Source organism: Nyctereutes procyonoides, unplaced genomic scaffold (genome assembly GCF_905146905.1).
Source record: "Nyctereutes procyonoides isolate TBG_1078 unplaced genomic scaffold, NYPRO_anot_genome, whole genome shotgun sequence".
NCBI lineage: Eukaryota > Metazoa > Chordata > Mammalia > Carnivora > Canidae > Nyctereutes > Nyctereutes procyonoides.
The window spans coordinates 12728728-12755241 of NW_026575132.1; the positions used below are offsets into that span (position 1 = coordinate 12728728).

The 26514-nt window shown below is 37.1% G+C and overlaps 1 protein-coding gene across 3 annotated transcripts in view; it reads left to right on the plus strand.

Annotated features, from left to right (window-relative positions):
• ICOS (inducible T cell costimulator) overlaps positions 1-26112 on the plus strand; it is a 71359-nt gene extending 45247 nt beyond the window's left edge. Inside the window, exons 2-6 of one of the 3 annotated variants that reach the window (XM_055345393.1) lie at positions 4080-4215; positions 19686-20021; positions 20702-20808; positions 21818-21902; positions 24092-26112. In XM_055345393.1, coding sequence (XP_055201368.1) covers positions 4158-4215; positions 19686-20021; positions 20702-20808; positions 21818-21902; positions 24092-24132 — 627 coding nt within the window. In that variant the 5' untranslated portion in view covers positions 4080-4157 and the 3' untranslated portion in view covers positions 24133-26112. Of the gene's footprint in view, positions 1-4079; positions 4216-7876; positions 7950-19685; positions 20022-20701; positions 20809-21817; positions 21903-24091 lie in introns of those variants that run through there. The other 2 variants (XM_055345395.1, XM_055345394.1) reach the window with 2 other exon arrangements.
• Positions 26113-26514: the final 402 nt, after the last annotated feature.

Below are 26514 nucleotides of genomic sequence, written 5' to 3' on the forward strand. Positions count from 1 at the left end.
ATTAGTTTTCTCAGCTTCATGAATTAATAACTTAAGTGAGAAATTATTTTGTTGTTAAAATGGAATGTCCTTTTGTTGGTTTAGAGATGGACAAATGGTCAAATAAGAGATAAATCAGGATAATCATATTTATTGAATTAATTTCAATGTGAAATACAAACATCTTGATAATTTTCTGCTCTCAAATTATGATTCAAAGAACAAAGTGTTAATTGGTGATTGTTCCTGAGGTAATAGTGTTCATTCAAAAATTAAGGATTCTTCAAACACTCATTCATTCAACAAATAGTGATGAAACATCTACTATGCCCCAGGCATTGTGTTGAGCATTATAGATACTGATGCAAAGAAGCCATCTTCTTCGGACTCTAGTTATGGAAGTGGTTGGTAGTAAATGGATCAGGAAAGGGCTTATTTGATGAGTTTATGAGCTTGTAAGCAAAGGCTTGAAGAATGGTAGGATTCTTGCTGGAGAATGAAGGCTAGGGTAACGAGAAAAGAGAGTAGGAACAAGAAGAGGGCCCCCAGCAATGGGAGGAAGAGTAGCTTAGGGAATTTGTAGAACATGACATCATTCAATATGGCTGAAGCATTTGATGCAGAAGGAAGAGAGCAAAAGTGGCAAGAAATGAGGCTAAATTGGGACCCTATTGTAAAACAGCTTATAAAGAGTTTGGGCCTTATCTAAGACTAACAGGAAGCCAATGGAGGGTACTAAGCAGGGAAGCAGGGTGAATTAGATTTACATTTTACAAAGATTACTTAACTCTTGTTGGAGTATGGAGACAGAAACGGGGCATGTGTGGGGACAGAAAAATCAGGAGAGATGGTGGAGACCTGGTCTAAAGCAGTGATCCTGACAAGAAAAGAAGAAAAACAACATGGCAGACAGCCAGGAAGTAAGATAATAGGGCTCAGTGGTGAATTCCTGAGGGGCAGGAGGGGCTGACCACAGGTTCCTGGATGATTTAGTGACTGGAGGGTGGTGCCACTCAACAACAGAGAGAAGCTAGGAGGAGAACCCATCCTGATTCGGGTGAACACTTCTCTTTCAATGCTTTTCAACTTGAGAGTGGCAAACCAAGTTTAGGCGAAGCACAGATAACTTTGCAGGTGCTTTTTAAAAACCCCACTGTTTGAGCTCAGTGGTTCTTCTCCACATGCAAGTATTGCCTTCAGTAAAGTTTCAAGCAAAGCAAAAGAAAGATATTCACCTGTGGAACTTCAAAAAAGCAAGCCCACAGCATCGCCAAGGCTGGTGCCCGCAAAGCAAGGAATAATAAACATCCCATTTTTAATGTAACAGATTTTCCATTCCCCGCCCTCACCCCAGGCATCTGCACACACAAATCAAAACCCTCTTAAGTCATGGAATGAAAAAAATGAAAAAAATGAAAAAAAAAAAAAAAAGCAAACAAAAAGTGCTTCCTGTGGTGTGAACGGAAATTGTTGCCCAGTTTATTTTCCAAGCACATGAACAGTAGTTCTGAATATTTAAAACCACAAGTAATCATATTCTTAACTGAGATTTTTGAGAAGAGGTGGTGCGGACAGGATCACTCATAGCGGTCTTTGACATAAAGTACATTTACGTTGAAGTAAGGCCTGCTCCCCTTCAACATCAGTTATCACCAAGTGTCTTACAAACAAAATTGTGTTGGTTGGAAAAAAGCAAACAGATTCAGAACAAATAAATATGCCTACCTAGTTGAACTAAAGCCAAGCCATACCATCACATGTGTTTTTGCCCCTTGAGATAGAAACATTGCACCTAAATTTTATTAGGAAAACTCTTTTGCATTAGAATATTTTTAGAACTTCATCTAGGATCTAAGTACCCTTCTTCCACCAAAATATGAGGCCCCCAATTCACATTGGCCGGTAATTTCTGGCCAGATAAATGAAGACTAGCATGTGAATATAGTGTGGTAATTAAGAGTGTGGAATTCAGTTTCTTTCTTGTTTGTTTTTAAGACTTGTTTATCTACTCTTTGAGAGAGAGACAGAGACAGAGACAGAGAGACAGAGTGAGCAGGGGGAGGGGCAGAGAGACAGAGGTCCTGAAATAGATTTCCCACTGAGTGGGGAGCCCACTGTGGGGCTTCCATCCAAGGGCTCTCAGATCATGACCTAAGCTGAAATCCAGAGTTGGTTGTTAAACTGAGCCACCAAGGTGCCCATGGAATTTGGTTTCATTGTCTGGGTTTGACCTGACTCTATTACTCATTGACCATGTGAGCTTGGACTCATTACTTAATCACTCTCTCAGTTTTATCATTGTGAAATGGGAATAATAATGAGATCTCTGTCACAGAGTAGTTGTGAACATGGAAGAGATCATTCATGTGAAGCACAGTGTCTGGCATATTGGTATGTACTCAATAAATGTTCATTATTAGATTCCTGCCCTATTGTCCTCTGCAGAACTATATCTGAGCTCTAGAATTTGTGGTAATTTTTATTGGATGAAGTAAGAGCTCTCCAGACTTAGTTCCAGAGCTAGGCCACAGCAAAGTTAGAAAAAGTCAATTATTCTACACTGCCTCCTTTTTGCTGGAAAAGGATTCAAGTATGGTAACAATGGATCTGGAGGCATTTCCTCTTGATGCTGTCAGGGATCACAGTGGAAGGGAAAAGAAGGAAATCAGGGTAACAGGTTCCCAGTGGTCTTGGTGGCCCACTATTTCTCTCAAGTTAGCTCAACACCTCAAATAGCGTCTTTTACACTATTGAGGCCTAGGAGCCTAAAAAAGGTCACTGGGGAAACAGAGATGTAATGGAATCACTGCAGGATCAGCCTCCTACCTTATCTTTGGAACCCCTTGGCTCTGGTCCAGTATCCCATATTGCTCTTCTAGAGTCCCAAATCTGGATTCTACTTCAGAGCCTGGACATTGGACTGAAACCTTGGTTGCCCTGACCTCCTGATTTCAGCTTCTCACCTGAATATCTCCTCTGCAGGCTGATAGTTGGTCTTACCCTGTCTTCCCCATAAACCCTGGATCCAGCATCTTGGAAGCTCGTTCAGACTTTTAGATTGTTGGCTTGAGTGGCTCTACCTGTTTTGGTTAAGAGTGAGAACTCTGGAACCATACTCCTCAAATCCTAGCATTCCCACCTGCTATTTGACTTGTGCCAGCACTTTACAACTCATGCCTCGGTTTTTCTTATCTGTAAAATGGGAAATACTAATTTCCCCACCTCATAGAATGTCCCCACCTCATAGAATGGTTAGGAGAGTTAAATGAATTACCATATGTATAAAACATAATATAAATACACATACACAAATAATCCAGGTTAATATAATATTAGCTATATTCTATTCTATACATAATATATATTATTTTACATTTAATTTTATGTACACTTTACATTAAGATGAATATTTCATATAAACACTTATGTACATACAAATCTACTTATTTATATTATTATTACTATTGTTGTTATTGTCTGTTCTATTGCCCTGCAGAGATGGAGACCATGGGTAGGCTTTTCAGCTTTTTTGTTTTCATCTGAAGCTATAGGTACAGAATTCCTGGTTTCTACAGACTCTTCTGTAATATGCTGAACAGAGTTTAGGTTGGATTAAAATAGATTGCATCATTTGGAGAATTACCATCTACAGAGAATGTGATGTAAATATTTCTCTGATTTCTGTGTTGCTCTTCTTCCAGATAAATCTGTATTTCAATCTCTGTAAGAATTCCCTTTATTTCTTATCCTGTTTCAAAGGCTTTCTATCTCTGGAGCAAATAGCAGAAGATAGGTGTCAAAAACGTTATTTATCATGTGGCTATTTTTAGAGTTTGTTGTTCCCCAGTAACCATTGATTCAGTGGAGTGGGATGGTTCTGAAAATAGGCATGGTCTCTTTCTCTTGTTTTATTGGAATCAGAATGAGGGTAAAGTTTCCCTCTGTTTTCAAAATTATCAGCAATCCATGGATTAAGCTGAACCCTCCCGTAAACCATTATGCCGCTCCTATCGCCACTGACATCAATCGCAAGACACCTCCTTGCCTTAATGGTAAGTGTGACACTACATAAACCCTCACAAAACCCACTTCCTTTCCAGCAAATAGAAAACAGTTGAGAACATGAATTCACTGTCAGCTTTGAACACTGGAGGGGATTGCATCTGTTTTCAGCAAACATGAAGTCAGACCTCTGGTATTTCCTTCTCTTCTGCTTTCAAGTTGAAGCCATAACAGGTGAGTGGCCCATCGATTATTTTTTATTAAGTTATGATTCAAGTGAATATTAAAAAACCCAAAAGGTAGAAAAATCAGGCACCCAATAGAAGGTCTTTGTTTGTTTTCTGTTTTTTTTTTTTTGTTTTGCTTTTTAAAAAAAAATTTATTACTTATTTATTTTTTGAAAGTGGGAACAATTGCAGAAAAGTCCCAAGCACTTTGCGCTGGGCTTTTGTCACCATGTCACAGCTGATGCCATGGAGTTTGTACTGCTTCTTTTGATATTGTGTTTTTTAAGATGAAGAAAAATGTTTCATCAGACCATTAAAATTTTAAATTACCTGCTTGGAGTTACCTGTTAGTAGATAAAGTAGAAGAGTGGCTTACTGTTCTCAGAGAAAGATGAAAGGCAAAATGACTTGTGTCAACTGAATGAAGGTAAAATAGTCGTGGCATCTGGGCCGCGAATTCTTTTAGAAGGAGAAAATAAAATGGAAACACTTTGAAAAAGAGGATTTTGATTTTAATCTTATCTGGGTGATCTCTTGTTAGAATGGAAATGTCCAGGCTGCCACAGAGGTGTTTTTTTTTTTTTTTGGACCCTAAGCGTCAGGGTCCCTCTAAAAGGCCAAGGAGTTGTGGACACTATAAAAAGGCTCCTAAGCCCATGGAGACATTAAAGAAAAACAAACCAGCATTCTGAAGTCCTCAATTCTCTCTCTTAGATGGTATATATATCAGACTATTTGAAGGATTTAAATAATGTGACCTACCACTAAATTAAAAAATGTGTCTCTGCTGTTTCTTATTTGGTACATTTTTGTATTCCCCCCCCCCCCCCACTCTGAGCCATGTTCTTGAGGCTGGCACAAACAAAGTGAAATTATATTGACTTGGAAAGTTCTATTAACACTAAAAGGGAAAACAGAAATCTAGTAGACATAATTTCATCTAGACACACATTTTGCAGTGGTACAAAGAAATAGATTTTACTTTTCTCTCCAAAGAACTAAAAAGCAATAGCAGATTGGTCAAATCTTTCATCTCATAGTAGTTCAAGGTGATTCAAATGCTCTTAAGAGGAATGAAGAGTGAACATTTAGAGAGTCTGCTTATAAGTTCCAAAGTCAGCTTGGGGCTACTTGTTGTTTATGCCGGGTCTACAACCCAGTGAGATCTTTTAGTAGCATGAACAACAAATGAATAGCTTTGGAATTGATATTCATTTATTTATTCATTCACTTATCCATTCATTCATGCACCACCAAGCACTTGCCACATAGGAGGTACTATGCTAGCTGCTGTGTGTGCAATGATGAACAAAACTGCATTAGTCCCTGCTCTCAGGAAGCTAACTGAATGGTTGGAAGAAAGACATTAATTAAATAATCTCATGAATTAATAATAATTACGGACAAATTCAGAGAATGTAACAAAGAAGCCTCTCTAGACTGGGTGGATATGGGGGAGGAGTTGGGGAGTGGTGTTCATCAAAATCTTTTTTGTGGCAGTGCCACTTGAATTAAGATTTGAAGGATAAGTAGGAATAAATGAGGGGGATGGTGTCAGAGGGGGAAAAACATTCTGTACCAGGTAAAGAGGAAGGGCAAAGGATCTGTGGCAGGAGGAAATGAAGTAAGGTCAGAGAACTAGAAGAAGGTAGAAATGCCTGAGCATGGAAGGAAAGGGTTTGGAATGGTACAAGAAGATGCTGGAAAGAAAAGCAGAGGCAAAACCATTCAGGCCATGTAAAGGATTTTGGATTTTTTTCCAAGAATATTGGTACAAGTCATTGAGGGTTATGCTGTAAAAAGATATCCCAATACGCTAAGCCCATATGGGCACTTACGGTTGATAGTGTGTTTATTATCAGTTTGAGATTTGAGTTAACAATCATGTTTTTTTCTGTGGAAGGATAGATCCAACCTAGGTAGAATTATTTCAAGTTACTAGACTAACCTGATGAAATTGTGCTTCTAGAATGATATTCGTCTTAGGCTCTTATAGAATAAAACCAACGTTCACTGTTACCACACAGAAAGCTATGCCATGTGATAAGCCATTTTTCGGTTTGAGGGATAAGTGACTAAATGGAGATTGTAAATTGCTAATGGTCTCCATGTTCGAAATACCATCACCATGCATTTATCCAGCACCTATCCATTCTTCAGAGCCTACACCAAGCACATGCAAGTCTTTTCCTTTTCCTTTGCCATCTTTTTAATCCTCCCAACTATGTAGGCTTCTCATCCCACAAAAAGGTTAAGTTAGTCTTACTTTCAGTTCATGTTTAAAGAATCTCAGACCAGCAAAGGCTAAGTGATTTGTTACATATAATTTATGGCAGAACCAAGAGAGAACACAAATGTAATGTATCTGACTCCAATATTCACATTCCGTCCACATTGTGTTGAAGTAGCAAGACATATAATGTTAAAGGGGAGAAATTCTCATTAGTGTTGCCTTTAGTTGGTGAGTTAATTGGTTGGAGATCTTGGGGATTTCTTAACTATTACTCTCAGTGTAAAATTTAACAAAGTCATCTTCTCAATGATTCTGGAACAATAGGAAGCTCCTCTTTGTAAAAGGATCTGGAAAAAATTTGAACCTTTACTAGTGTTTAGAGGACCCTCTTTTTACACCTAATGGGCAGTGAGAACCATGTGGGTGACTTTATGATTTCTAATTTTAGGAAGACTGCTCTGAGAGCAGAGTGGAGGCTGTACATGAGTAAGAGTGATAGAAGTCAAATGGTGCTTAATAAATGTAGGTCTCATTTTGGTGGAGGATAACCTTCAAGTTCTTTTTGAGCCTTGCTTTTATTTCCCAGCCATCAAATCCATGATTCCTAAATCCCATCACCTTAGGAAAAACAGCCCTTTGGTGTCTGCAGATGGGTCCCTCCTTAGAGCTCAGAGGGAATTCTGTGGGATCTGTTCCTCCCACAACTCCCTTTAGGTACTCATGTTGGATTTCTAAAAATCCAAATTGTTAACTTTTGTCCCGCATAGATGAATTCAGGCCATTCCCATTCAGTGTGATAAGCCTGTACTTGATTTTATGCCTTCACTGTTATGTTTATTTCTATTTATTTTCCTTTGCTATTGTATCTTTTTTATTTTGGTTGGCTTCTTTTAACTTCTCTCTTTGCCTCTGTAATTTGGAAGGTTGACTACAGTTCTTAACTGAGTAAGTCATTATGTTTGGAGCACCTTGAATGTCTATTTATTTATTATTGGCTTAAAATAAATAATGAGAATGGCCTTGCCTGATATGCTGACCGCACACTCCTCCACCGACCTGAGAACTTCTGAAGGTGCTTCCTGTCCCACTCTCATGCTTTCCTGTTAGTGTACCCCTGCCCCAATCTTGGGCTTTGTTGAAATAATAATTGAAGATCACTGCTAGTTTCCTTTTACAGTATTTCTCTTGTTTTAAGAATCCCTTTAGACTTCCTTCACCTATTTTCAGTGACAGCATCACTCTTACCATCCAGCCCTGTCCTGTGATTTCTGTTCTGATATAGTCATCAGAAGATTTCCATTACTTTCTTCAGATACCCTGGACTGTAAATTCCAGCACAGGTAAAGAAGTCTTTCTTTTAGTCTGATGCGTGACTAATATCTTTTTTGGGAATAGGATTCCTGGACTGAAGTCTTTTCCCTTAATTGTCTGTGGATCTCCCTCCACTGTCTGCTGGCTTCTAGGACTGCAGGTGAATAATTCCATGCTCATCTGATTCTCGTTCATTTGTAAGTGACTTAAAAATTCTCTAGGATCTTGTAAACTACTTATTTCTATATTGGAATTCAGGAGTTGTGTCAAGATATGCCTAGCTCAGTGAAGATTTTCAGGAACATTTTTTTGGGACTGGGTGAGGCTTCAATATGTGGACATGAGAAGTTTTTTTTTTTGTTTGTTTGTTTTTTTAAATTTGTCCCATAGTTGTTTAATCTTATGTTTGTCTTTTTCTCTTCTTTCTAGGCATACCTATTATTCTTTCAAGTCTATTATTCTCATGTAAGATCTTGAGTCCCTTGTTTTTCATCATTAGTGGCTTTCATAACTTGCCATTGCTATTAGCAACTGCCTCAGGTGAAATGGAATATTTATCTTTGTTAGCAGGATACTCCCATTTCCTGGTAGAAACAGAATGTAGGTGCATAGAGAGGACCTAATTCTTATCTTAGTAGAATGAGACTGTAGGTACACTGTAAGGTACATAGACTTCTTTGACTTAAAAAAAATTGGCCTCAATATTCACAGTTGTAAACTGTGCAAAACCCACATTTATGCTACCTTCCTATCTTAAGGATATGAATTTTATATGTTAAAGAATTTATTAAACTTTGTAAATTAAAGAAATCAAAAATCCTCTGTTTCCTTCAATACCCTAGCTAAGGTTCACATTTACTTCATAAAAGGCATTTTTATGTTACTGCTATTCTAATAAATTGGATCTTTCAAATGGCACTTTTTGGTCATCTTAAGTAAAATAAGACGTTTGACATTTGAAACCTTCTTAGGAAAATTTAAAAATATATTTTGGAAATTGGAACTTAATAAGTATGTAGAAAATATATAATTCAAATGAAAACTGTTAGTCAAAACGTGATTTTTTTCCATTGGTTCAGCATGTGAGGCTGATCAAAACAGACCAAGATTTGCGAATTTAGAGTCAAATGTTGGGAATATGGACCTCCTCTGGGTCACATATAATGTATTGAGCCTGCTTCTACTTTGCTTGAGGAAAAGCTAAGAAAAATTAAGTTGCCTTTAGGGAGGTTGACAGACTCAAGAATTTTGGTTCTGTCAACCACTCATTCTGATAGAATCTTTTGTTTGTCTGAGCCATGATGACATAAGCATGGCACCTTCAACAAGCAATTGGAGATCACTTAAATGTAGTGTTTTAATTTGAGAAATCCAACTTTTTGCAGCTAACTCAGCACCGGAAAAAATCCATTCATGGAAAACAATAAACAAATAAAATCTGTAATGCACTCACAATTAAAGTTTATTTTGTACTATGTAGGTCTAAAGCAAAAAATCTCATAGTACCCATCTGTACTTATTTAATCATGAAAGTTTGTGTATGTGAATCCATGTTTTTACATGTCTCCAGGCAGATAAGTGTCAAAATAACCATTAAGAATTTAGACCTTGTCAGAGCAAGGAACTAGACTGTGTTGCAGATTCAAATACATAGGGCAGCTCAACACATATGGTTGATGAATGAGGATGTCTAGAAAAATGAGTGTGTCCAGCACAAAGTAATTTCATATGTAAGAAATTTTTTTATATATTTTTGGTGTGTGATAACTTCTCAAATCACAGAATACATATGTGGCATCAATGTAAATAGTACTTCAAGTACTCGAGACATTAATATACCCAATACACTGGAAGGAAAGAAATACATGAATATAACTTCCCAGACAAATTTAATGTTAAAAGAATCTTTTTTTCTTTTCCTTTTTCAGCAAGTCTCTTTGGCTTCTGTGCCTTAGCTTCTAAAAAATTAAGGGTTGGACTAGATTATTGGACTAAAAGACTCCTTAAGAATATGGATTCTGGTCTCAGACTGTCTAGATTCATATTATGGTTCCATCACATATTAACTCAATAATCTTGGGGGCAGTTATTCAAGCCTCAGTTTCCTCAAAATAGAAAATGTTTCCATTAAAATAGAAAATCTGACATAAAAGGCTGTTATGAACATCAAATTGTATATTTAATGCAATTCATTTAACACAGTATCCAATGCATGAGAAACTCTCAATGCTTACAAGTTGTTCTATTATTACTTGGAAGCTTTTGAGGACTTAACTATTTATTTAACTTCCTGACCTATTAGGCTTCAGAGAACTGGCTGGGCATCATTCGGTTTACGTATTTGCCTTTGGCCTGGGAAACAAGTGTTCTCCAATATCCAGTAAACAGAATCTCTTGCTCTACTTTTCTTATTCTTGTCTTTAGTCCACTATGGGACATTTGCTAACCATTCTCAGCCTCCATGTTTTTCTAAGCATTCATTTATTTCATTGAGCTTCTAATATATTCCTGGTCCTAGGTGACCATACTACAGTACTTATCCTTGTGAAGCTCAGGTTTAAATGAGAAAGACAGACAACACAATTATGATCCAAGCTGATATGCACTATAAATATATTGGCATAAATAAAGTGTTATTGAGAGTATAGAGATAGGAGTCTTTGGAGTCTTGGAGACCAATCAAAAATGATTCTTAAAGAATGAATGGGGGTCTCTAGGAAGATAAAGAAGTACTAGGATATTCTAGTTTATGGGAACAGTTTAAGGATGTGAGAAGAATGACCAAAAAGTTTAGTACAGCTTGAACATAAATGGCTCACAGATTGTGAAAGGAGTTTGTGTCAAGCTAACACAATTGTTTTTTTTTTTTAATCTCATAAGCCGCAATATAATAGAAACTTTAAGCTGGGAAGTGAACACAATTTTGGGAGCAGCATGGAGGATGGACTTGGAAGGGGAGAGACTGTTCTTGAGAAGGCCAGTTAAGAAGATTCCACAGATGAGGGAAGACATAAAAGGATCCTGGATTGGCAACAGAACTAGAGAAAAGCAACTGAATTCAAGAGATGTCTTTGAGCTAGAGTCAGCTGGAGTTGGTAGCCAGTTGGATCAGGAGAGTCAGGGGAAGGGGTTAGACTACTGACTCCCTTAAATGATGGCATTTGGGTTTGAGAGTTCAGGTTGGAAATGTTACTCGTTATCTATCAGAAGAAATCAGAGGTGTTGAAAGGAAATCGGAAATAAGGGATGGGAGCCAAGGGAAGGGGTGGCTGAGATAAAGGTGTGGGTTAGTGGAGTAGAGATGAGAGCTGGAGCCTTATATGTAGCAAGTTCACCCAGCCAATGCCTTGTTTATGTGCCCAAAGGGCTTTACATGGCAGCTGAGGGATGGGAAGTAATGTGGATATTCTTGGGTTCCAATAACATTCTTTCTCCCTCCCCTTCTGTGGTAGAGACTTGGGTTCATTTAATCTCATGTGATTTCCCTGGTAGGACAGTTTCAAATCAATGACAATGAATTAACTAACAAAATAACTTGTTTGCAAATTAAGTACTTCATGAATATTGCTTCAAAGTTTTATAACCTATTTGGCATTCTTCCATTTTCAGGAAGAAAGTTTTTACTAGAAGAAAATCAGTCTTCCATTTTTTTCTTATTATATAGTAAGATGCACATTTTAGAGGACCAAGGGTTATTTTACCCTATCTCCCACCACCCCACAAAGTTCCTTGGAGAGTAGAAACAACTCATACATTTAGTGTGTGTGTGTGTGTGTGTGTGTGTGTGTGTATGCTCTTACGGCTTTTTTATTTTCTCCTCACTTTTCTTCTTTACATTTTTGTCTTTCTTTTCTATAAATGTTAAGAATTTAGATCAGATTGCTTATTTTGCCTATCCTCCTTGCTGACTTCAATCAACTCTTTAGAGTACGGATGCCTTTGAATAGTAATGTAAGCATAGAAATGATGCATGTATAAAAATCCATAATCAGGATTCTAAAAGTTTTAGCCAGTAGATTCATAAGAAATGACAATGCTTCTAAGAAAGGTGAAAAAAAAGGGGTAAATGCAAATTTTTTTTAAAAAGCCAAAATTTCTTAGTGTAGCAAAACCTAAATAAACATTGCAATTTTTAGAGCTTCACCTCTTATGTCACATTCATGAGCTGTGCTAAGCTAAAGTTTATTGTTTGATTACAGAAAAATATGTTTAATAAGCACTATCAATAATTGCGAACTCAGGAGATCTTATCTTTCTATCACTCTGAGATCTTTGTGGAGGTTTGTGGTTAGAAGTCTGAATTGAGGAGAATGAAATTGAATTGCTGATCTGTCTCACATGCTGCAGTTGTGTGGGTTTTCTAACATGTTTTTACCAAAAGGTTTTCAACTGGGGCTAATATAACTGCTTATAAAGAGTCCTGGCAGGATGGGTTCTAGCAACACCACCTTATACTGAAGAAATGGAATATTAAAAGAACCAATTTACAAATAAACTCTTCTGAGTTTACAATTCTCAGGTGAATGATCTTTTTTCCCAGGTTTGTTTATTTTTAATACCCCCCACCACACACACACTGCCCCTGCCCTATGGATACAAACGTTCTTATCCTTTAAACAATTTAGAAACCTAAAGAAATCACCTAATATAAAGATTCTGAACTTACTCTTGAAGTAAGTAAGGTTATAAAGTAAGGTTATAAAAATCATAGTTAGCAGTGGTTAACAGGTTTGAACCTCTATTGAGAAGATTGTACCCTTTAGACATGATAGTCTGTGATTAAGAAGACACAGTACCTGTTTTCTAGAGTATTTATAATCTAAAGAGTACCAACAAGAGGTATATAGATATGATAGCAAAACTAGACTAATACTTAATATTCAGATTTTAAGACCCATCACCAGGACTCAAGAGAACATATTCTTATTGTGTTTTTAATAATATATTAAATGCTGAAAGATACAACATGGTATTTTATCACAAGACACTAACATGCTGTGATTACAAACTATCTGGATATATTAGAAAAATCACTGGTCCAGGGGCCCGCGTTGTGGCCATACATTGGGAAAATTTAAGGAGTATGCTCTCTGGAGGATCTAAATAATCAACCAGGCTTAAACTTGTCCTTTCCTCTATAGATAAAAAACAGTTAAGAGAATCATCAATCATCTAAACAAATCTTTATGAACCTAGTGAATATTTACAGATAAAGAACCTGCGTCTTTGAAACTCAGAATTTTCATTAGAATCTGACATTTCATTTCAGGGGATTGATTGATTAATTATACATTTTGCTTGATTATACATTTGCACATACTTGTTTCCAGAAGAAAGGCAACTCATGGGATCATGTCCCAGCTATGAGCTCTGTTTAATCCTGGGCAAGCCCCTCACTTTTCTGTCCCCATTCTATCTTGGTAAATATAAATATAAAATGAAAGGCTTAACTGATCATTTCTGAGAGCCTTTTTGGTTTTTACATTGTATATTCTATTCATCCCCCCCCAGATTTATAACATCATTGAGATATACATATTCATTTATTCATCTGTCCATCCATCCAATAAATATTTATTGTGACTAAATACATACTAGGTGCTATTGTAGATACTGGAATGGATTGGTAAATAAGATCAACAAGGTGCCTGATTTTAAGGCTGATATTATAGTGGAGAAGTCAGACAATAAATAAATAAACCAGATAACTTCAGACATTGATAAATACCTTATCTCAGGTTATATGATAGAAAATTCCATTGGGGTGTACTTTGGATTGAGTGGTCAAGGAGAAGTAAGAAGAAGAAGTAAGAAGCAGTCATGTGAAGATTGGAGAGAATATTCCAGGTGAAAAAGTGACATATTTAACAGCTGCTTATATTTGAGGGATAGAAAGAAGAGCAGTATGACTTCAGTGTAGTGAGTGTCTGGAATAAAATGATGTTAGAGAAGTGGGTAGGTCATGCAGGCATGGACACCAGGCTAAGGAGTTAGGTTTTATTCTAAGTGAGATGTATGTTTTATAATCAGGGCAATGACACCATTTGTGAATGTTAGAAGATCATTCTGGGTTCCCTGAAGAGAATAGATAGTAAATGGGCAGGAGCGAGAACAGAAATTCAGGAAACCCTTATAGGCCTACAGAGAGATGATGCTGGTTTGGCCCAATTGAAGTTTAGATGCAGGAGCAGTGGATAACTACCAGACATAAAACAGGTATAGGAAATTAGGCTTTCTTCCTGTAAACAGATTTTAATGTGATCCTGTAAGAATCTATAGTAATCATGAAGTGTCTAGCCTCATGTGGTTGCCTGCTTCCATTATACTTCCCATGGTTGTTGCTCGTGCACTTCAGCCTTAGAGTGAACCCAGAATCTTATGCACCCAAGAAGTTGTATGACCTTAGACAAATAATCTAACCTGTTTGGGTCTTCAAATGTCTGTACACAAAAGAATTAGACTTGCTGTATAATTTCTAAGTTTACCAGGTCTGATTGTTTTTGATGCTGGGTGGAATTTGAATCATGTTACAGGAAACACAAACGTAAAGGAGGTGTTTTTGAGGTGTCTGAAACATAGGCAGTGTCTATGAGCACCTATGAGTACTGGAGAGGGAGATGGGATGTTAGGGAAGGTAAGTAACATATCAAAGACTATGAGAAGGGATATTTTTTTTAATAAATTAATTTTTATTGGTGTTCAATTTACCAACATACAAAATAACACCCAGTGCTCATCCCGTCAAGTGTCCCCCTCAGTGCCCGTCACCCATTCACCCCCACCCCCTGCCCTCCTCCCCTTCCACCACCCCTAGTTCATTTCCCAGAGTTAGGAGTCTTTATGTTCTGTCTCCCTTTCTGATATTTCCCACACATTTCTTCTCCGAGAAGGGATATTTTGGAAGGTGATTTTATATTAAGAGGTTGCAAGTGAAAAAAAATGAAGCTGAGAGAAAAGAAGAAAGAACAAGAAGGGGTTGATTGCTGAGGCTAATACTCACAATTTTAACTTGTGGTATGTCAGCGGAACTGACCAAACAGACCTGATACTTAACCAAAACAAACACTAGCTATAAAAATGGGTGCTAGAATACTAGCACTCTTGATTGAATGTTAGATTTGGAGATGAGAACATCCAGGGAGGGTGGAGAAAAGATTCTAGCTGTTTCTGCAGTTATAAGAAACTAATATATTCAGGTTTCCCTTAAATTATCTGCCATCCACTTAATGCTTTAGCCCTGGCTATAGGGACGATCTCCTTTTGATACTATTTTTTTTTAAATGTCATCAAAGGCTAAGGAGTGTTTATAATTAGATATTTGAGCCTATCTGTTCTACAGGTGCCAAAGTAATTATGAAGCAACTAATTTAATATAGTACCTGGTTCCTTTAATGAAAACATTCAAATTGCAGGCTTAGAGTTGTCAAATTGTTTTCCAGATGAAAAGCTTAAGCAATAGGTACATACAGAAGCCAGGTGTCTTATCACTACATTTAATAGTAAGAAGATCACCTAGTTTTTAGATTAAAGTTTTTAGATTAAATATGAAAAAATGAACAGGTTAGATAGTATCCAGCAGAAAGGAGACTCTGGAATGCCCAGTTACTCTTCTGCTGTCAATGGCACATGCCTTTGGCACTATCACTCAAGAAAGATGTAGGTAATCTTCCTAGCCCTACCTAAATACTTTCACAGGCAATGTGAATGTATCATTCATTTTTGTTTCTCCTGATTCCTTGGACTATCCCCATAAGATACTGGACCAGAGAGAATTATGGGAACAACAAAGTAATAAGCTTTCTAGGTTGTTCGCAGTCTCATCTGGATATGTTTTGATTATGGATCCTTATAGAGTAAGCGTTGGAAGGAACTTTATGTTTTGGTCTTACTTCTTCAATTCACAGATGAAGAGACTGTAGTCCAGAGGGGTACCAGAGTCACAGACTTGCTCATGGCAAGGCCAGAATTTTCCTCTGGTTTCTTCTTCTTCTTTTTTTTTTAAATATATTTTTTAAAGATTTTATTTATTTATTCACAATAGACATAGAGAGAGAGAGAGAGCAGAGACACAGGCAGAGGGAGAAGCAGGCTCCATGCCAGGAACCCGACGCCGGACTCGATCCAGGGACTTCAGGATCGCACCCTGGGCCAAAAGCAGGCGCCAAACCGCTGAGCCACCCACGGACCCCCTTCCTCTTGTTTCCTTGGGAATCACTGCATTGCACTTCCACTACTCTGCAGTGCTTCTACATTTCATCTTATGTGAGGCTGTGGGTCATAGTGAGGGCACAGGGCAGAGAAGCGAAGCTGCTGACAAAACATCTTCAGAAACACAAGACAAGCATTTCTGTCTACATGTTTATATGGGGGCCACAGTCACTTTTGCTCCAAGATCTCTTTGTGGTTTACTTGCTGTCATTCTAAAGTCCTTGGGAACTGTGCTCTGAACATTTCTAAAGAAACTGAGAAAAAGCTCATTGATTTTATCATCAGCAGTAAACTATATAGACCTAAACATCAGAATAATAGTCATGCAACATAATTTAATTTCAGATAAATAAGTCCCCAAGCAAAAAACAAAAACAAAACAAAACAAAAAACAACTTTCCTTTTAATCTAATGTGGACTACACCTATGCTCATGCTCAGTTCTGTCCTTTTTGCCTTTTGTTTTCTCTATTTTTAAAGTGAAACAAGTACTATTTTCCTTCTATATGCCTAAAAAATTTTTTTATCCTAGAACAAAACATCTATACAGAAAGGTGAACATAAACATACAATTTAATGAATAATTATAAGGCATTCTACCTTACTCTCATAATCACCACAGATCAAGAAATAAGGCACCCAGAAGCCTTCCCACCCCAGTGTTTTCCTTCCTGATTCCAACACTTCCTTCCCTTTATCCCAAACCACTAGACTGCATTTTGTGAAGTCCACTTAGGTAATATGTTGTTTCTATTCTTTTAGTTGTTATGCACGAAATAACATGCATGCATCATTTATCGAAGTTTCTTATTACATATATCTTTACCATTTTTCACTTTACTTTTTATTGTTAATGTTGAGATATCACCCGTCAATCTAATAGTTCCTTTTTTGAAGGTCATCAGTCTCTTTTCTCTGGCAGCTCTTAGGCGTTTCATTATATGTCTAAATGTGCATACTTTAAAAAATTTGCTTTCGATTTGTTGGGATTCTAAATATGAATGTGGATTGCATTTCAAATAATTTTTCTAACCTAATTTTCTAGTTCACCAATTCTCTCTTTAGCTCTAATATGCTTTGAACCTATCCATTGACTTTTATTTTATCCATTGACTTTTAATCATAGTTATTTTTTTTTGCCAGTTCTAGTTGATTCTTTTTCAAATTAGTTGGCTTATTTTTTAGTTTCTTGTGCTTTTAGATATTATTACAAGTTTATCTTTTATTTATTTATTTATTTATTTATTTATTTATTTTACACGTTTATCTTTTATTGCTTTAAATGCAGTAAGTTCAATTGTTTATATTGGGGATCTGATAATTCAAATATATGGTTTTTTGGAGGGTTTCTGTCATCAATTGTTTCTGTTGTTTTATTTCCTTACATGTCATTGTTTTTAAATACTATTTGCAGATAGGATTTGAGGCCAAGATGTAAATCTTTTCTTCCTGGAGTAGTTTTATTTTTACTATCAAAAGCATAAGGGTTAAAATAATAATCCAAAATCACTGTAAACAAAATTCAAAGATTTAGGTTTTCTGGACCATTGAAGTGATTTGAAGGTGAGCTATAATCTGCATGAGGGCTGGTTTTCTTCTGCCTTAATGTAGTCCAAGAAGGAAACCCTTTGAGATCCCAACTTATTGAGGAGAGGTCTTCGAGAGGCTCTTCTACTAGATTTCTCACTTCACAGACTCTGGGAGTTGAGACACGAAGACAAAAGTTTGAACCTAGCAGAACAGCAAATGCTCTCAAAGTAAAAGCCACTTCTAAACTCTGCTCTCATTGCTCTGGGTTCTGGTTCTTCAAATTTAACCTACCAATTTCTCCTCTTTGTGAAATCTTATTAAGCCTTTTATTTGTGGGGTTTTTTTTTGAAATCTTATTAAGCCTTTTAATAATATTTTTGGACCTTTTGTTCAGCATTTTTGGTTGTTTTGGTGTGGGAATTTATTTGGATCTGGGCTTCCATAACTGAAAAATTAGAATACTTGTATGTATTTTCACAACCAAATCCCCAAGTTGAAAATATATTTCCCTTGTAATATAAGAGTTATAAATTAAAGCCTACAGACATTAAGAAAAATAACTATGCTAAGTCTTAAAATTATGGCAACTAGTACAAGTAGAGTTGTGGCAAATGAATCCACCTGTATAATGCTAGTCCTCTCACAAATTGGTGTTCTTTCAGAAAGCAATATAACAATCCATAGTGTTGTAATCATGTTTAAACATTTTGGCCACATGTCATAAAAAACAAAATGCTAAAAACAACCATAGTATTCAACATTAGTGAAATGCCTTAACAAATTATATATTATGTCCTAATAGTCATTAAAGAGGATACTTGTGACAACTATGTAAAAAATGGAACATTTATGATTTACCATTAAATGACAGTAGCAGAACACAAAATAATATGTTTTCTCTATAAAGCATATATCTGGAAGGTAAAGAGCAAATATATGTAAATGGTATTTCTATTTTGCTGTATGGGTGGGCAACTTTTTTTCCCTCACATTTGTTATACCTGTTATATACTCTTTTCAGGAATAAAGACAGATTCCAAAACTGAAGCAAAAAAACTGTCATGCTAATAGTTTTCCCAAACAATTTCAGTGAGAAACTTTTATATTAAAGAAAAAGAAAAAAGGAAAGCAGAGAACAGTTTGAACTTATAACCCAGGAACTCAGAATATGCAAGTAGGCTAAAACCTTTTTCCGTTCTTTTTTCATGTGATCTCTATGTAGCTTCTAAAACACCTTTGGCTTCCTATAAGCTTAAATTTTATTGAAAAAAAAAAAGAAGAAAAATTAGACAAAAATCTGGGGTGTTAGTGCCATCATCAGATCTTGATTGAATTCTCAGTAGATCAAGTTCAGAGAAAACATTTCTATCATTTGAAGATGATTCATTTGTTGTTTTGCTGTCAGGAGGGTATAATATGAATATGTATTTATATATAGTTGTTCATTTTTAGTGTAAGCTATTTGCACTTTTTAATGCACTAAAAAACATCATCATTCCCAAATCTCATCCCAAATCTTCCTTTTTTTGACTAAGTGCTAATCTTCCTTCAATTTCAATTTTAAAAAACAAAAGTACATTATTTGATTCTATAAAACAAAATTAAAACCCAACCCCACCACCTTTATTTGAATAGCATTCCATTCCTAGCATTAATTAGGGTGGTTTATTATGTATTTACCATCTGTCCCCAATATGAAAGGGCAGGTACCATATCTGTCTGATTATACTATGTAAATATACTATTTAATATATTATATATTCTATATTCATATACAACAAGCCAATTTCGGTTTAGGTTTTTTCTTCTTTCTTTTTAAAAAATATTTATTTATTTGAGGTAGAGATAGAGAAAAAGAGAGAGAGCTCATGAGCAAGGGGAAGGGCAGGGGGAGAGGGAGAAGCAGATTCCTCACTGAGCAGGGAGCCTGACACGGCGTTGGATCCCAGGACCCTGAAATCATGACCTGAGCCAAACACAGATGCTTAACCATCTGAGCCACCCAGGTATTCCCTGGTTAGGTTTTTTTCAGAGGCACAGTTTTATTTTTGTCATGTTCTTTTTTTGGTTGTAAAATTCTTTCATCTTGGTGTAATAGTGGTGACTGAAGAGATTTCTTTTGTGTTCAAATATAGTTATTAGAGTAACATCTTCTTAAAAGGTCACTTTTGCTTTGTTTTCTTCCTTTTTATCCAGGAGAAATCAATGATTCTACCAAGTCTGAGATGTTTACATTTCACGATGGAGGTGTACAAATTTTATGCAAATTCAATGCGATTGTCTCGCAATATAAAATGGAGTTGCTGAAAGGGACAGAAGTACTCTGTGATCTCACTACGACAAAGGAAAATGGAAACACAGTGTCCAAGAATCCGAAATTCTGTCAATCTCAGTCATCCAGTGATGGTGTCTCCTTTTTTCTGTATAACTTGGACAGTTCTCATGCCAGCTACTATGCCTGCCAACTGTCAATTTTTGATCCTCCTCCTTTTCAGAGAAAAAATATTAGCAGAGAATATTTGAATGTTTATGGTAAGACATTATTTTCATTTTTCAGGCTTAAGAGGACATTTGCATTTTAACAACTTTTCTCACTAATGAAAACAAGTAAATAAGTGCCTTTTGTAGAGTTTATTTTGGTGAAATTGATGGCAATCATTTACTATGAAAATATGCGGGGGATTAATAATAATTAATATTAATCAGTAATATGCAATTTGATCATGTAGACTACTATGTCAGAAATAGATCATTTCATTTTTAAAACACATATGCCATTGGAAATCAGAAAAAAATAAAGACAAATTACCCAGATCCATGGCCTAATGGCCATTGCCTCTATTCACATAAAGTTTAAAGTTTTGGTTTGTTCTGGGGTTTGTGGAATGAAGTAAGATGATTGAAAATAATAGTTTTATACCATTACCATTCCTATTTACTTTTCTGCAAAAAAAAAAAAAAAGACAGAAAAGTCCTTTCTATTAAATTCATTTGTAAACATATGTGTCCATAGAGTCTTTTAGGTTTTAACTTTTAAATTCTTGCTATGGTATGATGTTATTTATAATTTATTGGATTCCATGATTGTGATGAAGCCAAGCTTCCTTTGATTAAATCACTTTAGAATTTGGTAAAAGAACTTGTGATTCAGCACTGAAAGAGGAGATCGGATTTTCTCAGTTTTCCCTTAACATGTCTCTTTTCCAACCCAGAATCACAGACTTGCTGCCAACTGAAGTTCTGGTTACCCATAGGATGTGCAGCTTTTGTTGTAGTCTATATTTTTGGATGCATATTTCTTTGTTGGCTTACAAAAAAGGTGAGTGATGTCTATTTTTTCTTGCATTTGCTTTATTGACGAATATCAGTAGTTATTTACTCATCAAAGCACATATCGCTCTAGCCAGAGTAATTTGATTAACACAGACAGTTTTTCTTTTCCACAAGATATGTCTACTAATTAAACTATTAACTTGGCAGAGAAGCTTATTTATTTTACAGCTGGTTCAGCCTAAAAAAGGATTTGATGGCTTACAGAGAGAGCTGTTATTGTTATTACTCAGAAAAGATAGAGGAGCTAGGGCCAAGAAAGGATAAAAAAGGACAAAGATTGAAACACAAAAATAAAAAAGTAGATGCTTCTAATTTCTAAGAATTATTACATGCAGGCTGCACATTTGATTTTAAGTTTCCAGAGTCAGGGCAAAGATGAAACAACCAGTTTTAGGTTTCCCTCAACTTGTCAATTAAATAATCAGTGAGAAAGTCTTATAAGATGCCAATAGGAGCTGAGAAGGAAATGGTCAGCTTCTTCCTATGATAAGTTGCTAGGACTCTGTTTTTAAAGAACACCACAGAAAATCTAGGGAGATAACAATGCAAAACAATCTCTCTGCTGGGGGATATTCTTCTCAGTCTTTCACAATACAGATTCTCAATGAAAAGAAGTTACACCATTCTGCATATTGTACAAGTATATCCACAGTGTGATCATTGGCCAGATCATGGAATTTGGAGAGAAAAAGAGGGAAGACAGTGAGATAGGGCCCATGACCTAAATCTACAGAGAAAGGAACAATAAAAACAAAAATGAGGCGGGAAATTCAGCAGAAGCCTCTTTATTTAAAATCCTTTTCATATTGTTTTCCTACTTAGTTGCAGGTCAGGAGCCTGAGCCATATCCTAACACTTTTGTCACTTATCACTTCAATGAGGAGTGAAAAACGAAAACAAAAAAAAAAAATGAAAAACAAAAACAAAACAAACAAAAACCAGGATGGAGATGAGGAAGAGCAGATGACAAACCATGTTTTTAACTTTTCTTCCAGAAATATCGATCCAGTGTGCATGACCCTAACAGTGAATACATGTTCATGGCAGCAGTGAACACAGCCAAAAAACCTGGACTCACAGGTACCACTCCATCTGGGGCTTTGGGCAGAGCAGAGTGTTCTTCACATTAAGCCTGGGATTTTTTTTTTTCAAATTTTAGTGGAAGGGCAAATGTCTCAAAGGTCCAATTTTAGATTTTCTGTGAAAATTTGACTTTTCACTTTAAGTTTGTGCTCTCTGCAGTACATTGAAAACAATAAGTCTATAAAACTCATTAAAAATAAACAAGCAAAAGATTCATAAGCTACTGGTGTATCAAAGCAGTTTACTAAGTGATATTTCAAAAATGGGATGATTTTAAGTCTTCCTTAGTAAAAAGTTCTTTAAGTCATGTGATGAACATTTATTGGGTGTCAATGAAGTGCAAATTACTGAGTGAGGCATGGGAAATACACAAACAAATGTAGGAGGGTTTTGGACAGAGAATTGGAAGAGAGATCTGGGCTGGTGCTCCCCAGGGGAAGGAGTTAGAGTTAGGGAAGCTGGTGTTAATCTGATGGAAAGAAGGTGCAAGTTCAGAGAGTCTGGATAATTGCACAAGACTAGTTCGGTGTGACTTTGACTTTTTCCATTCAGAATGAACATTGTCAATTTAAGGGTCATTAAGCTGAGGAGCATCTAGAAAGTTTGAAGCATTCCTTGTGGTTGGAATGAGATGAAGGATGCAATGAGATAGAAGCCCCTGAATTTCTGCCACCATTCAGTGGTGAGATGACTTGTATAAAGGGATATAAACAGCCTCTGTAATCTTGGAATTTGAAGCATGGAAGGGAGCTAAATGCCCCTTCAGTCTAACTCCTCATTTCTTTGGGTGAGAGAAATTGATGCCCAGGATATTCAGTGATTCCTTTGGTCCCCTAAAGATGTACCATAGGGACATCCGGGTGGCTCAGCAGTTGAGCATCTGCCTTTGGCTCAGGTTGTGATCCCAGAGTCCCCGGATCGACTCCCACATCAGGCTCCCTGCATGGAACCTGCTTCTCCCTCCGCCTGTGTGTCTGCCTCTCTCTGTGTCTCTCATGAATAAATAAATAATCTTTAAAAAAAAAAAAGATTTCCTACCATAGCTTTGTCACTAGCAAAGAGGTTATGTTTCATTGTTTTGCTTTTGAAAGAACAACAACCACCACTTTTCTTATAATATCTGTGCCTGTAATAATGTGTCTATTTTAGTTTGGATCCCTGAGAACAGACCATGAGGCAGAGACTTGAGTATAAGTAATTTGTTAGGTGACTCCAGGAAAAAGGGGTGAAGGAACAGGGAGAGTGAGACAGGCAAGGAAGAAAAGCAAATGAAAGTTGCACTACTGAAATCTCAGCTTGAGACCACAGAACCTCTGAGAAGTGTTCAGAGGTCTCCCAGAGTTGTTCTGAAGGATAAGTGGGGTATCTATTTACTGGCTCCCATCCCCACTAGCTTGGGTTGCCTTTGGGGCTCATGAGCTTCCTCTGGTGCATCCTGGAGCAATGCTCTATGCTTGAAACAGTGTTTCACAAGTCTTTAGAGAAAGCCCCAAGGCAGAAAGCAGAAAAATGCATGGTGGGGCTATTGTGCTAGAATGGACACCATGTGCAGAAATGTCTATCCCGGCTGTGGTTGGGATGAGAGGTCGGCGGTTTCACACCCCACCCACCAAGTACAATAACTGAAAATAGCCAGAGTGTAAGCTTCTTGAGTGTAGTAGGGTCTCTCCTCTGTATTCTGAAACCACTATGCATACACAATTCTAAGCAGAACATGCCTCAGCACCTCTATCAAATATTTATTGTAGGATAATTATGCACCATAGTACCATGCTGAGTAATCTGTGTTGGGCAGAGGGAGAGGGAACTCAACACAGTCCTTGTCTGCAGTCTAATGTCATTTGGGAAAGCTGATATGTTTGCATAGAGGGTGGAATCGTGATAGAGTGAAAAGTACTCAATTACTTCTGAAGTGTAGAGTTCAGGTAAGGTCTATTACGAGAGTCAAGAGTGGGCTGGGAAACACTTTATGGGTGTAGAACGGGTGCTGAGTCTTGAAGCATGAAAAAGAGTTTGGATGGAGTGTGTGTGGAACTGGCGCTAAGTCTTGAAGCATAAGGAAGAGTTTGGATGGTGTGTGTGAGTGTGTGTATGTGTTTGTACAAGAGGCAGATGAAAGGGACAAACTTGCTGAAGGGTAGTGGAATAGAGTGCTTTTACAATTTTTATGCTACATTTTGTTACAGGTGTGACTCATAATTTGGAACTCTGTGGCACCCAGGCATGAACTACATTGGCCAGTTCCCTCCCACCTGAAGTACAAGATTCCCACGTATCCCGGACCACAGAGTCAGACTTGATTTGAGTACATATATCTTCTGTTGGTGTTTTGTTCAATCTGGACCAGCGACTATATCAGTCAAAAGGGATTTTAGCAGGCTGCTTCGGTACTGTTGGGTTATCAAAACATCTTCTTGCAACTAGTTATAGAAAGCCCAGCTTGTGTCTGTTTACCAAATAGAACTCACTGGGATGGAATTCCTATCTTCACATCTGCTTCTAGAAATGCACCAGACAGTAAAACAAACACATCTACAGATATTTTTTAAGAGATGCCAAGAGTCCTGAATCTGCAAGGCAAATGGGTAGCCAAGGGTCAGTATCTGTCTGCATTTCACTAACAGACTACCTCTTCTTCCCGTAGAATGACCATTCCTTTTTATTCAGATACTGGAGGGAGATATTTCAAAGTAGTAGCTATTTTATTTGTGAGGCGTCGACGAAAAACGGTGTTATTGTAGTATATTAGTACACGGTACTCTTTTTAAACTGCTGAGCCCCAGTCTCCCACTCCAAGAGTTTAGATGCCTTCATCTGCCTTCAATTTTCCTTTTTAAAATAATCCTACATGATTACTTGACAGACATTCTGAGTAGGGAGCTAGGTCTACATTTTCCCCCTCTACTTCTCAACAAAACACAAATACTATATATTTAGTTGCAGCCTAATGAATATCATTTGCCTATATTCTCCCTATAAGAATATTTTTGCTCCAGAAAGACATCTTATTTTCCCAAATTCATTAAACTGATTTATTTTGTTGACTTGTTTCTACCACATTAGTGGTAGAAAACATTGCCCAGAATCAGGAGTGACTTTATTTTATGATTCTGTTTTTTACCATTATCTATGTTTTCATGGTGCTATTAATAACAAGCCAGGCTGTTCCTGGAGATCATATTAAACTTGCAAACAAAAAAACCCCAAACCATCTTTCACTGTCAAGCATTGTCTTGGAGGTAGAGCCAATGATCCATTCAGCAGAAAGCTGTAGTTCCGGGAGGTCACTTCTAAACTATAGCCACGCTGACCTCTGGGCTTGACAGGTTGAAATGGCCCCATCAGCCTGGAGCAGCTATCAGATGTGGGTGGAATTCCAAGGTTTAAGAGGCTCCCCTGAGCCAAGGACAGCCAGCTGCTCTTGTTCCCAGAGGCTGAAGTTATTCTGGGGACCACAGTGAGTCTGCCTGCATTTGTACTTCCAGAGTCTGGGACAAAGCACAAATGTGCCAAGGAACATCAGCATGATTCCCTCTCCTAGAACTCATTCAGCCTGGAAACTGGCCATGGCCCTTCAGGATAGTCTTTCTTTGAATACAATTTGCCTGGAAAGATTCCTAAATGTGTGTAATATGTGATTAGTCTTAGCTGTAATATTTTCTCACTTCCCGTTTGCGTGCCCAACGCTTCTGAAGCAGCCAATGTATGTGCAGCAACATTTTTAACTTTAGGTTAAATGAGGTTATTGAGTAGTTTTAAAATTTGTTGGTGCCTGCTTATAGTTTACTTTTAAAGTGAGACCAGATATGTCATTATGCATACTTATATTGTTGTAAGCATGTGTAATGCTGGATGTGTACAGTACAGTACTGCATTTGTAATTTGAATCAAGTATGGTGTTCTCTTTCCAGCTGACTTGGACAACCTGGTTGGCTCTGCAGAGATGTTGCCTGAGTTGTTTGCAACTTTCTGGGCGGTGGGAGGTTGGAATGGGGAGTAGAGCCTTCATGTGGGGTCCACCTGGCTTGGTTGTTCAAACTGTGCTTTGAAGCATCCTCATCCTCAGCACTGGACATTTCAAAGTGAAGTATTAAAAGATACAATTTCTGTGAAATAAAGACTTGTTTTAAGAGGAGCTACTCATAAAATAGACTTTAGCAGTAGTAGGAACCTAAGGAATAAATGTTTGATATTCAGCAACTGAAAATTGCTGTGTTTTCTTGGGGGAAGAAAACGGTTACCTTAGCTGTAGTTGGTGCTTACAAACTTGACCTTCTTGAAAGTATTCCACTGCTTAGGACAGTTGTTCATTTTTTCTTTTTCTTTGTTAAATATTGAAACAACCACAGACTTATAAAAAAGTTGAAAGTCTAGCAGAGAGACTCTTCCTCAGTGAGTTTCTGGCCTCATGCCCTATTCACCTCTGAGTAGTGTGCATTTCCTATAGACAAGAACACTCTTTTCTCCATAACCACAATACAACCACCAACATCAGAAAATTTACACAGCTACATTGCTGCCATCTCATCCCCAAGCTGTATTCAAGTTTGTCCAGGTGTCCTCCTAATGTATTTTCTAGCAAAAGATTATATTCAGAATCTCCCTTTGT